A 13,797-nucleotide genomic window follows, 5' to 3' on the forward strand; every position below is an offset into this window, starting at 1 on the left:
TGAGGTGGCAGATTTCCTCAAAAAGATCCCTTTTCTGCTTTCATATCCTTTGCTCTTATGAAGAATGCAGAAGCAAACCCAAGTGTAACCAAAATAGAAAGACCAAAAAAAAAGAAGAAAGTTTTAAATTTACAGCTCAGATTATGCTGTGGTCCTTTGTCAGCCAGTCATCTGGATGGTGGCACAAAGCTTTCTGTGTACAAGCTATTTAAATGTCTTACAAGTTTGTTGAAGGGGGCCCGATTGTTAACTTGACTATGTGTTACTGTAAAGTAAACGTGCGCGGTAGGGTCGGCTTTTCATACTGCTGAAACATCTCATTAAATCTGGACCGCCTATTTTTATTTAATGCATTTTACAAGGTGTCAGAGCTCAACATGAGCCCTGACTCTGCAGCTCCGCTTTAGCTTGAGATGCTGCGTGCCGCTTGTTTTAACTAAAGAGCTCATCATCTGAAAGTTATAACCAGACTTAAATATTTACAATGGCAGGCGTATTCATGAACCTAAACAAGTCCAAAATTATTACAGCAAGTTGTAAATTCTGCTGTCTAAGAGTCATTTTTTTCAGCCATGATACATTTTGCTTTGCTATTTCTGCTTTTGTTTTTAACTGAATCCAAGTCATATTCCAGTATACGGTATATGTTTATGTCGACAAAAGATACCTGAACTTGTGCAAAGTGCTCTAAACCGGTCTCATTGTGCCTCTATTGTATGGAAGCAATACACTCTGGTTCTAATCAGGCTTGGCTTTATCCTCACCCGCTCCCTGCTCCTCAGCCTAATCAAACTCATATATGCAGGCAGAGTGCCTGCAATTATACATAAGCCTCTGCCTTGTGCATGTGTGTGTAAGAGTGTGTGTGTGTGTGTGTGTGTGAGAAGAGAGAGAGCGAGCATTAGTGAGAAGAGAGAGAGAGAGCATTAGTATTTGGAAGCATGCGTGTGCCTGTGTGTGAATACAATTCTATATGTGCAAGTCTCCGTGTGCGTATGTGTTCCAGTTGTGCAAAAGTTTTTGCTCCCACCCACATGTGTGCGCAAGGGTGCGGTTTTGGGGGTTGAAGTCACCCTCGTGCTTGGATGCCAAGTTTTTCTGGGGGGGGATGAAGCTGTGCAACTTTACGAGACCTCAGCCTATGTAGCATACATAGAAACCTACACCACAAACGCACATGCATATAGTGTACAGTAGAGACAGACACACACACACTCACAGTTTCAGTGCATTCATGAACACAAATGTCTGTTGGTCAAAGATATATTGGCACAAACAACCAGAAAAAGAATTTCACCCAGAAGAAAAAGAGAGAAAAATCTAAATTGAAGTGAAAGAAAGTAAAACATATTGAGGTGTAGTGTTCTTTTCCCAAAGTCTCTCCTCTTTCCAAACCACACCCCACCACGGCACAGGCCCAAACCCCAAAGCTTTTGTCCGCTCTCTCGCTTTCCCTCTTTTTCTTTCTGTCTACCCCATTTTTTCTCTTTCTCAGTGGGTCTTTTTAGTGTCACTTTCTCCTTTTCTGTCTCATAATCTTCAGCTATTCTCCCTTTCTTTAGTTTCTTTCTTTCTTTTTTTTGCTGTCCTCATCACACACACACTCTCCCTTTCTGCTGCCTGATTTTACTGGTTGTCTTTGTTTCTGGCTTCAGTCTGACATTAGGTGTCCATCTCAGTATTCAACACAGGCACTTGGCTGCAACAAACAAACTATAGCAACCGACCGCAGAAGTTACAAAACACTGACGCTTGGGCTTTCTTTCCAAACTCTCTGCCTATAATCAAACAGTCAGGTCTCAACATCACCTTTGAAAGCCCCTCGAGCGCACAGGGATCTAGTGGTTTCTGAGACTACGCTTGCCATTAAAAAGCACATGAGAAAACCATATGGCGTGCCTAAAGTTAGCATGTTGCGGTCTCCCATTGACACACAGCACTACTCATATCCTTGTTGTTTACCAATGCCTGTGGCTAGGCCATTAAATATTGAATGTGATGTAGCATACTGATACTGCCATTAGCATGCTAAATGTGTGAGACAGGTGGTTGAGGCTGCCTTTCAAAAGGCAGGAAATATGTGAACAGAATATTGTGCAACTGTACCGTTTACTACGGCATACAGTGTAAATATTGTTTGAGTAAGCTGTTTACGTCTGCCTGCGAAGCGGCATGCCAGTCAAATGCATACAGGCATATGCAGTCAGAAAGACATGGCTGACCGGCCGCCACGGCTAACAAGCATATCATATACAGTGTGGATCCCAGAGACTATGGATCTGTTTGTGAGTGTGTATGCAGAGCACTGTGTTAGGCCTGCTGCTTTTTAAAAAAATGTGTTTACTATATGTCATACTCTGACGGCTTTGGATTTGTGCATTTTTACCATATTTGTATTCAGCTGTAATAAAGACGTATAGATTTATTTTGCTGGGATTATGTCATAATTAGTTTGTTTTAAAAGTGGAAAATGGAACAAGTCATATTGAAGCGTGTAGGCCAAAAGAACAATTTTCCAGGCAGTCTAGCAGTTATCGCCAAACTCATTCTGAAAGCTGATTTTTTTGGGGGGGGGGAAATATTTGTGAAAATTACCATATGTATAACATGTAACCCAGGCAGTATCCTCCAGAAAAATTTCACTTTTATAACGTCAAGTATATTTTTCTTTGCTTTAACTGGCTTCTAACTTTTGCCCTGCACGTGACGCGTGTCCTCCACATGAATCTGCAACAAAACCAATTTTCTGCCAAGCCTAAATAATCCCTTATAAAAATACATGTCACGGAAAAGTTGACATTTTTAGGAAACATAGTGTTTTTGCAGGGCACTTTTGCCACATGTCAGCGCAACTGACAGATGAACTGAGAACATTCATGAAGACGTGTGGGAATTTTTTTGTGTGTGTGTGTGTGCGGAGGAAATGGACATATGAGCGAGCTAATAGCACAACGTCAACACAAAATGTGGATGTATTTTCTGAACACATTAATGGAACCCTAGAAACAAACATTCATCATGGCAAGAATGAAGGTAGCATAGTGTTTCCTATGCTGTGGTCGGACCATGTCAAATGAATGCACTAATGAGGCTTTTGTACTTTAAAAAAGTCCTCCCCCCTACAAAAGAAAAACAGAGAGGGACTGGGTTCCTTTTTTGTTTTTTTGTGTCCAGGAAATATATCTTGGGACATCAGTGCAATTAAAAGGACAGATACAGAGAGCTTGCAGTGTGTATGTATTTTGGGGATGTGTATACCCTATATGTATCAGACACGAGGAAACATTCAGGCATCCCTGGGCCTCTAGTGGGATCGTCGTTCACCAGGTAGGTGTCAGTAGCCTGAAAAACAGAGAAATAGTTATTCAGTTAAAATTGTTTCCATGTAGCTGAAAAGTCATGCTGCGAAATGTGGAACAAATACAGCACAGATTTTAGCCCAGCATATATTTTATATCATTTTAATATTTATTAAATTAAATATTATAATTGGATTTCGTTGCTCTTTAATAACATATAGTATATTTAAGAAGTATTGCAACATTTAAAGCAATCTCACAACACTCTGTTAATTTGTTTAAACCAGTGTAATTTAGATTGTGGCAAAACGAAATTGTGATTTTCCTTCCCTCCTCTTTGTGAGACGTAACCCTGAAATGTACCCGCTCCGTGTGAAACAGTCTTTTAACCCCAACTGGTTTCATTTCTCCACAGAAGCTCCACAACACTTGCACTATAAATCCCCAGTCAGATTGTCTGTAAGTACAAGGGTGTATGCATGCATATGTGTGTAGGTGTGCATTCAGGGAGCTTCATTTGTATTCTAAGTCAAGCAGGCAGGCGGGCAGGCAGGGTTCTGGCAGGGCCCGGAGCTGTGAAATAGGCTCTCCTTGCAGTTCTGCAGTTGATTGGATCAACCTATCCCACTCTACTTAGCCGAAGGGAGCCCAAATCCCACAGCCGCTGTGCCGTTCTGTGAAATCCTATTTCATTTCACAACTTTAACGGATAAAAAAGCATGCACACGCGCTTGTGCCAGCCCAAGACCCCATGCCACATTTATTCAGCGAACGGGAGCAGAGAGAAAACACTGCATGTGTGTGGAAATGCCGAAATGCACACGCATATAGTCTAACCCTCTTGAAAATATAATCGCCCATATGCATATACATTTTTTCCACACCCATGTTCACTCTGCCTCACGCGCAAACACACTGCAACACGTACCAGCGCACACACACACACCGATATACACGTGCATGCCACTTACGCAGACACACAGACACAAACCCCATAATAAGAGCCAGACGTTGGCAGACCACACAGCCCTGAGTTGTGGTGAAAACAAAGGCTATTCATATCCTTCGCAATGAGAGGTCTGTATGGCTAACTCTCTTTCTCCCTCTCTCCCCAATCTCTCCCCTCAGCTTTTTATTACAGATAATCTGCACTCGCAAACCTTCCATTTTTCTGCAATTGTGCGATTCTTAATCATCTTTATTAGTCCATAAACATTGTTTTCTTTTTCCTATTTTTAGCCCTTTTTTATTGCTGAGGCTCTCAACTCCTTGAGGGGGCAACACGAGTTTCAAAATGATGATGAAGCTGGGATTCAGAGTCAGAGAGGCCTGCTGATAAGAGAGCAAGGCATTATGGGAATGGGGTAATAGAGTCCCTCACATCCACAAATACACATCCATGCTAATAGACATGCAGATCCACACACACACACACACGACAAAATGCAAGCACTCAGATTCTGCCAGGCCACATGTGTCTGATAATGAAATGACGCCTCTGATTGGCTGGCAGGCAGAATAATGGCCTGGATCCACGACACCTGTGGTGGGGTCCACAGCAGTGCGAGCCTGCTGACTACCAGCAAGCAGACCACAATGCATCAGGTGTGCTGGAGCCTCTGTGATTGGCTGTCCCTGGCCAGAAACAGCGTCAGGTGCACCAGCAAGCCTACCCTGATTGGTTGAGTCGAACCCAAAAAGCTGCGGGTGGGAAAGAGCTGTTTTTATTGGCTGCTGCTGCCCAGTGCTGCTGGTGAATGGGTGTCTGGCTGGATGGCAGTGGGACAACTGGGAGCGCTGACTATTTGAGAAAACCTTTTGTACATTTGTAGGTTTTCGTACCCCCAGAATCTCAGCATTAGCTATCATTTAACCTGACTTCAGGAAGAGCAACATAACACACATAAAACAAACAACCAAAAACCCCAACAACAATTGAACTCCAACAGTAGATAATTTGCTCTCATTTCATATTAACCATCCAACAAAGAGGAATTTAAACACCCACTTTATGTTCGCCAGAAAAACAGGTGTTGATGAACCTCAATCCTATTGTACAACAATGAATAACATGAAGCTAATGAATAGGCTAAGCTCTGTACCTGGCACTGGGGAGGCCAGAACATACTGATTCCCTTTGTAGTAAACCCCTAAAAAAAACTCCAGGGCCCCCAAACACTCTCTCCTGCAGCAGTGTATGAATTATATATTGTACTATATATATAGAACATATGCCCGGCCCATATGGCCAGCCCTGAGCGAAAAAATCTCAAAGCCCTGCTTAATTAACATTTTAGAGGGAAGATTCGGAGGCGGGAGATTGAGTCAGTGACCTATTTGGAGTCCATCATCGCCCAATGCAAATGTGTTAATTGAGACAGATTTTCCTACTTCACAAATATGTGGAGTAAGGGATGCAGTGGAGGATTTTTATTTATTTATTTGTCTGAGCCATCTGATCTAAGGTATCTGTATATGGTGTGTTTTAAGATGCCTTTCTTTCTGCCTTCACTGACAAAAGAAGACACTTCTCTTTCCTTGGCTCACTCGCTCTCTCTTTGGATTTAGTGTTGACGACCATATGGCCAAATTCTTTGGAGGTGAGATCTCCGAAACCTGCTCTCGCACTGCACGTACACTCACACATGTACTTACAAACACACCTCTACAGAGCTTTGTGTATGAAAGGCCCTGATGGTGGAATTTGTTCTCAGGTGGCTCCATTTTAAAGCAAATGAATGGCATCATATCAATGATCCCCCCCCCCCAACCACACACACACATCGCCCCACCTTTCCTCGCTTTCTGTCTCTCTGCATATCACATTAGCAGTTACACACAAAAACACACACTTGCACACTAATTCACCACCTACACATAAAAACTTACACTTGTCACACACCTGGTGCAGCCCTCTCCTTGTTTCCACAAAACCTTTATCCTGGCCGCCCCACAATCATGAACCACAACCACTACCAGCACTGTTGATCCCGCTTTTTTCTTTTTTTTCTTTTTCTTTCCTTTAAAAAAACATGGTTATTATAACCACCATTGTGTCTCAACCATGTTTTTATCATCGTTATTTGGTGCCTGAAAAGCAACACTGCCAAGTTTAAGGCACAGGATGAAAATAGGGGGATGGGGAGAGGAAAACAGTCCAGCCAACCTGCGTGAGATGGCAACCACTTCAAAGATGCCAGGCCGCACCGGCGATCTGTTCCATGGTGTGTGAGGAGTGTATGAAAGGCAGAAATGGCCGCCGTGTGAGTCCCTGCCAAAGCTGCCTCGGGGAGAAACGTTGGAAAAATACGATTTTTCACACAGCCTTCTCAGGGGGGGTGACGAGAAAACAGGGAGGCTAAGAAAGAAGATGAGAAACCGAGGGGCTGCATTAAAAAAATGATGGATGGATGGCTGAGTAGAGTGGGGCTAATTATTTCACTCCACTCGTGAGTCCTGAAGGTTTGCTTGGGTCAGAAGTACAGCCAAGACGCAGAGCTGAAGATTGCATTTGGCTTAATTGTGCAGTTGTGTTTTACACAATAATACTAAATGTTGGGATCCTGGATAAGGCGGGAGGCACATCGTGTGAAAAGCGAGTCTGTTCAAGAGGCCTGACTGCTGGTGTATTAAAAAAATAGATGCCTCGAGTAAAAAGATATTTGACTTGTGTGAGAAATTCATACAAGCTGGTTTGCGGTTTAATTTAAAGGTGAGGTGAGGTGAGGTGAATCACCTGAATGCCAGATAGATAGTGAAACTACGCCAGCGTTGCTTTATTAAAAAAACGTCTTTGTTGACCAAAACTGTTCGATTAAACAGGTCTGAACAGAGCGCTCATTGTGACACACCCCAAGATGCACTTGGCCTGGCAACTTGCCTGTCAACTACTAATCTTGCTAGACAGGATAGGCTATGGCTGTGGCCTTATGATAATACCATGCCAGTTGTAACACTGAACTGAACCAGCAACATTTCACTGACACACTTGCTTGCACCAAACGCCCCCTTGGCACATTAAGTAACCCAATGCCACTGGCACCCTTCTTTGTACATGGGTCCTTATTCATTCTCTTATTTGAAGGTCCAAACCACATTCAACTAAGGTCTAGCTACTCTGGTTAATGCATTTAACAATGAGGTTTGGGCTGGGACAATCAACCCATTGTGTCACACAAGGACTGATCCGTGGGGAGATTTTCTTGTGGTTATGGTTCTAATACAGTAGAGTTTACCACAAAGACCGGGAAGCATGGAGTTACACACACACACACACACACACACACACACACACACACACACACACACACACACACACACACACACACACACAATGTGACTCAAGGAGGCAGCGTGTTGAGCTCATTTCAAATGTCTCACCCACTTCCATCTTAACTGAAATGGTACTTTGAAAATGTATTTAATAATCTGGTAAAAGGTTTACGCCCACCTCCCAACTTGGCACCAATAAGTTTCTTGACTTTTATTTGACTGACAGCTTCTGTGGTTGGCACGTTTTCTCTGCAACAACCGCAGCGCAACCAACTGTGAAATTATAGGCCGAGAATCAAAACAAAATGAGCATCGTATTATCACTGCCAATTACGAACAATTGTCTAATGTTTGGCTTACCTTAAGATATATAGACAGATAATTGGAAAGCTGACATCAGAAGACACATGCGGCCTAGAATTTGACATCTTGAGCATCTTGGGGCCTGTCTGTGTTGTTGTTTAGCAGGTATGACTGTGAGTCAGGGCAGCTGGGGCAAGGAAAAGTTTTTGGTAGGTGACCCCCTCGATGTCACGTAAGGCTGACATTTATAACCCATAAAAAAACACGTGACAACGTGTGGGCTATGCGCCCTTCATGTAGAGAGCAATCAGGGTGCTCGTGCAAAGTTGGCGGCCGATGATAAATGTGCAAAAAGTGAATGAACACTTCTGCTAATGCTCTTTAAAGTAATGCTGCATATACAGGCAATATTTGATCATGTCAGTGACCGCGAATCTATATATCTATCTATATATAAATATATAGATAGATATATATATGTGTGTATTATTTTTAAAGTGTTTTTGTTATGTATACTCACTCAGTATGATAAAGAGACAGATCTGTAATTATCCGAGTGCCAAGTTTATACATTTTTTCCCCTCCTGTATCTTTGGTGCTTATCATTTGTGAGATTCCGTGTGCATTCCCAGAAACATTATAATCAGATACGGTTTCAGTCTAAATAAACTCTCACTGTTTTATTTCTAAGGATTGACTGTTCTAAAACAGGTCTCAAACTTTCAGGAAGGTAGATGAGTGTGTAACAGCATCGATATTTGAGGTGAAGACGTGTGAGCAAGAGTAAGAGGTAAGAGTTATATTACAGGATTGTAATAGTGAGATACTGAAACATATCGGATGATCTACAAAGTATTTCACAGTGCAGTTTGTTATTTCTATGTTGCAGTAAACAACCATCACTATCACCTTAAAATACTTCACAGGTTTAGCAAATTTAATCAGAAATCTATGAGTAAAAATAGCTTAAACAAAATACCAAAAATAATGGAATCTTCTGCTTCAATCTCTTAAGTTGATTTAGCAATGATAATGCTGCATTTTTATTAGGACATTTTAAAACGTAAAGCTTTGAGTTAATAGAGATCACGTAAAGCTGATGGTCACAGCCTTGCATTTTCAATATTGCTGTAGCAGTTTTAGAGAAGATATTGATGATAAAATCTGATATTTATCTCCAAATGCTGCTGGATTTAGAGAGATAATGAGCTCATCGTCATCATCCGATTTTCAGATCAATATTAAATGCTTCGGAGGTGCTCTAATTTATGCTACTTGCTCTTTCTGAGGACTCTCAGCGCTTGTTCTGAGGGCACAAAGATGGTCTGTGTGTCACCTCACCTCCCCACCCCCTTGTAGTCGCTATAAAGTGTCATCAGCTACGCAAATGAAGTGCCCATTGATAAAAAAGAGCAGCCGCCTTCTGATAGAAAAGACTCGAGTCGGCGAGTGCAAGGTGGAGTAACGCGCGAGAGTCGTGCGCCACGTTAATTTATTGCGATTCTTAGGGCATAATAATAACCAGTACAGCAGTAATAATCGTCCACACACGATCACTGTGCGAGTCTTTAAGATTTACCTTTGCTTTTATTTTGTGTGACTTTAGCAGCAAAGATCAGACTCTGTCTACAGGGCCACTCGATGCACGTTAACGCGCCAGAAAGGAGAATTGCACTGATTTAAATGTGGAGAAAATTAATTTTGAACACATGCCATGCACATAATTATTACAGCTGCAGATATTTGAGAGCACTGTGGGAGAAATTTCACGGAAAAGAACTGCAACAAAAAAGTAGCTTATTGTTAACAAATAAATGAAAATCACTTTGGTCATAAAATGCACGGAGCTGTAGGAAAAACAAGGCAGTGTGTGAGAATAATATTTAACACTCAGCGCTCAGTACTGAATGTTTATTCAATCGCGGCTCATTTAGACGCTTTGTAATTACATTTGGCAGACAAACGAGTTGAGTTACTTTTACATCTGCACGCGCGCATACACGCACGTGCACAGGGACGCACACAGGTGTGTTGTGGCCCAGAACTCTAGCACCAAATCCATCCGCAACAAAAGTTCTTTACAAAGAAATTAGAGCCCTGAAATAAGTGCAAGCATGTTTTGTTTATTTCCAGCCCTATAGACTTTACCCTATAGAGCCAACAGAAAGGAACTATTGAGTTACACAGCACGTACCATTATAGCGTGGGGAGATCTGCCAACCCTCTCAATGCCCCATTTTCCTTTAAAAGTTCAGCTTCCAAAAAAGTGAGAGAGGGAGTGAGAGATGAGGGAGGAAGACTTAGTCTCTTCGCTGTTGCCGGAAGCAAAAAAGGACCTTTAAACACGTCGGCTTTAGGCCCAGATAGAGAAAAAAACACGCTCTTTCAAAAGTCGGTCCACTCTGAAAGCGATAGAAGGAAACGAAGACACCAGCTCCGAGCCTTCCGTCTACCGCTGTTTGGCGTCAGATGCGCCCATGTCCCGCAGAAAGAAGTGAGGGAGACGTCTGCGTCTAAGTCCCGAGGTGCGTCCTTCGGCGGCAAAACTCCAGCAGACTGGGAGATGCTAAAAAAAAAACCCTCCCCGAATTAATACTGATAATACGGGTTTAAAAAAAATCAAAAAAATAACCCAAAATAATAATGGACGGGAGAAGTGACGCAGAGTAAGTTTTGTTTCTATTATTTTTCCGTGTGCAGCCTTTGCGGTCGATCAGCTTCTGTGTCCAAAACGTGTCCAAAAGCAGCTGTCTCCTATGCCGCGCGTCCGATCTGTTTTACCCTCGTATCTCTCTCTCTCTCTCCTCTCTCTTGATCCGAACGCACACAAACACACGCAAGCACACGCACGGAGTTACACGCAAACGGGGGGGACACCCCTGGTCCCTCGCCGCCTCCTCCTCAAAGCTGACGAGATGAAAGAGCAGCTTGCGTCGTGCCTCTTCAAATCGCTACAGCCTCGCCGATAGAGGAATGCCTGTACAGCGATACGTCGTCGGTCGCGGCTTCGGCGGGGCTCTGGATGCCTCGGTGCGTAAAAATGGAAGCTCGCCGTGCGCTCCGGCAGCGATAGATTGCCTTGCTCTTCCCTCCCTCCCAAAATATCAGCCACTAAATAGCTCACCTCAGCAGCATGCGCCCTGTTTACACGCACATACACAAAATAATAGACGGGGAATTGGGGCAGTTGTTTACAGTGGGGGGCCGGTGCTTCAGGCGGCAGCGTCGAACTGGTGAATTATTAGGTGAATTATTAATAAAGCGAGCGGTGTGCAGTCTGTCGCGGAGAGAGCGGAGCGGCCAGGAGAGCAGCTGGGGCTTTAGGAGCATTAGGAGGACCAGAGGCTAAATCACGGGCTGCAGGGATTAGAGAGCTGCGCCGGCTCCTACCTACCGCCTGAAGTTTGCAGAGTGACTCTGTGGGGACGGCCGAGCGAGAGCAGAGCTGCTCGGTTTTTATGTGTGTGGTGTTTTTTTTATTTTTTTATGTTTACAACCCAAGAGCAAAGATCGGGCCACTAAAGGATGATATGTTATTTTAATGACAACCTGGCCATAGATATAAGCTGTGCTCTGTGTGTCCACGCATCTGATAATATAAAAAAGGGGGAAAAGTCAGCTGTCATTTACTGAGCAGCCAAGCAGGACCGCTTTCCTCAATCCCAAAACTTACTTTGTTTGATTTCCATCAATATCTGTAGCACTAAGGGTATTTTGCATGTGACTGTCAGGATGTGACGCTGTGAAGCAACAGGATCAAATTCATCTGAGATATCGCAGACATTCTCACCAACATGATTTAAAAAAACAAACAAAAAAAAACACTCTCTCCACTTTACCAAAAAGCAACCACGTGTTTTAAGAAACTGTTTATTGCTCCAGAGATTTTAAGGACAACGGCCAGATCCAGCAGGCCTGCCACATAAGACACTTGGTGCACGTGCTTTCTGATGTCAAGTTTCAATTTAAGAAAGTTTCTTCTTCTTTTAAAGTAAACTTGGATACATCACCTGGAACAGATTTTGATTCAAATGAAATTGGCCAGGAGAATTTGTGGGGACACCGTGGGGCCTAAAGGACATAATCTAAGAATGAAAAAGTCACTTTAAAAAAAGCAGATAAGAGTGATTTAAAAATAAACTCTGGAGAAAACAAAAATATCTGGAAGATTTTGTGCAGATTTGGTCACTCAACCTGTTCACACGCCAGTCACATTCAAAACTTGGCCGTTTCTTGTTTCATACTCAACCTTCGGGCTTTCCTCTACAGTTAGAAACGGCTGGTTCAAATCAAAGCAACAAACTAAACATTTTCGTTGTTGCAGATGAATCTGATACACATCGTCTGGATAAATCAGAATTTGGCCTTATTTCTGCTTTTATTTTCAGCTGTGCGTGTGGAGTTATCTGCCTCTCTTCTTTAGAGAGAGAGAGAGGGGGGGGGGGGGGGGGGGGAACAGCCTAATGACATTCCTCCAACATGAGGGGTTATAAATAATTAAACGCTGACCTCCCCACACATTTGGCCACATCAATTAATCATCTCTAAATGAATTTGTTTTTGTTTCAGCATAATTTCGATTATTCGGTTTGCGTCTGTGGCGGGATGACATGTGCGGGGTTGTTATTGTTGTTATTATTGTTTAGAAACGGAGGCCCCTGTGGCCCAGTTACCCAACAGCAGGGAGATACGAACAAGTGTCGTTTTTATTTGTTTTTCTGTAGTTTTAATTTTGTTTTAACACTGGAGACAACCAAGACTGACCAAAATATGACGAGACTGAGCAGAAACCACGTAACCTAACACTTAGTAGGTCAACAATTTATCGCCTCCTTTAATTGATACAAGGACCTGTATTACAAACACATTTTCCTTTTGTTTGTCATAAAATTATTTTTATGGAATTATTTTGAAAAAGAGGGAAAAAAAATGACTAGGCCTTCAAAATGTTGACCCTCACTCTCTCTATTATTTACATATTTCTGACATTTTTAATTCAATGATAATTTTGTTTAAATAACTAATAGGATCTTATTTGTTTAGGCATAAAACAAACTGCAGGTAGACGTCGAGGTAAGCGATTACTGGTAAGTTCAACAATCAGATGAATGATTGGCTTGAATACTAAAGTTGGTGAATGACTTAAAGTATGAAAGAGGAGTAGGAGCCTGCACAAATAATAATAACAATAATGACGATGATAATGAGTATAACAATGATACTATTATTATTAATAATAATTCCTAATGTTACATTAACATTTTTATTAATTGATTGAATGACAGAGGCTTTCTACCTCAAGCGTCTTGTTAAGTTTCACAGTTTGTACCTTGAACTTTCCCAATACTTTATTTATTTACTTTTAATATTAATTCTGGTCTCTCTCTCTCCCCTTCTTCTTCTTCTTCTTTTTTTTTTTTTACAGATGCTGAAGCCCACACATGCCCAACGGCCTGGTTGGAGAGTGACCAGTTAATTGGAAAAACACCAAACTGTGCCTCTAAACCCCAAATAATCCCACAACACGGTTCCCCCCCTCTTTTTTCTTAACTCTTAATTAAAGTACAAATAACAGCACAGTGAGCGCGCACTGTGTACTCAGCACAGCCCACACAGCAAAATCTCCAGTGTTAAATTAACACTAGAGAGTGTCTATATGGGTCCACTCCTCTGAGTGTTAAATTAACACTTTTGACAGTGTTATATGTTTAAAAGTAACCTAGTCAGTTTAGAAGATTAACAATGGCTAACACCGAGCAGTGCTGATTTTCTAACACTGGAAAATAACTCAAAATGTTAGAAATATTCCAGTGTTAGAAAATCAGCACTGCTCGGTGTTAGCCATTGTTAATCTTCTAAACTGACTAGGTTACTTTTAAACATATAACACTGTCAAAAGTGTTAATTTAACACTCAACAGTGT

At 42.1% G+C, this 13,797-nt stretch overlaps 1 protein-coding gene and 1 long non-coding RNA gene across 9 annotated transcripts in view; one reads left to right on the forward strand and one right to left on the reverse strand.

The window, feature by feature from the left end:
* LOC146707960 (nuclear factor 1 X-type-like) overlaps positions 1-11,018 on the reverse strand; it is a 110,187-nt gene extending 99,169 nt beyond the window's left edge. The window contains exons 1-2 of one of the 8 annotated variants that reach the window (XM_085459600.1): positions 10,069-11,018; positions 3,259-3,342 (exon numbers count right to left, since the gene is read on the reverse strand). In XM_085459600.1, coding sequence (XP_085315726.1) covers positions 3,259-3,342; positions 10,069-10,071 — 87 coding nt within the window. In that variant the 5' untranslated portion in view covers positions 10,072-11,018. The remainder of the gene's footprint in view (positions 1-3,258; positions 3,343-10,068) is intronic. The other 7 variants (XM_085459597.1, XM_085459603.1, XM_085459602.1 and 4 more) reach the window with 7 other exon arrangements.
* On the forward strand, positions 10,339-13,478 carry LOC146707961 (uncharacterized). The gene is made up of 3 exons (XR_014920894.1): positions 10,339-10,399; positions 12,918-12,961; positions 13,300-13,478. It is a non-coding gene; the product is annotated as an uncharacterized LOC146707961 (long non-coding RNA).
* The last annotated feature ends 319 nt before the right edge of the window (positions 13,479-13,797 follow it).

This window comes from Copadichromis virginalis, linkage group LG6, assembly GCF_057382275.1.
Source record: "Copadichromis virginalis isolate Kocher_CV1m ecotype Utaka linkage group LG6, C_Virginalis_male_GT1.1, whole genome shotgun sequence".
NCBI lineage: Eukaryota > Metazoa > Chordata > Actinopteri > Cichliformes > Cichlidae > Copadichromis > Copadichromis virginalis.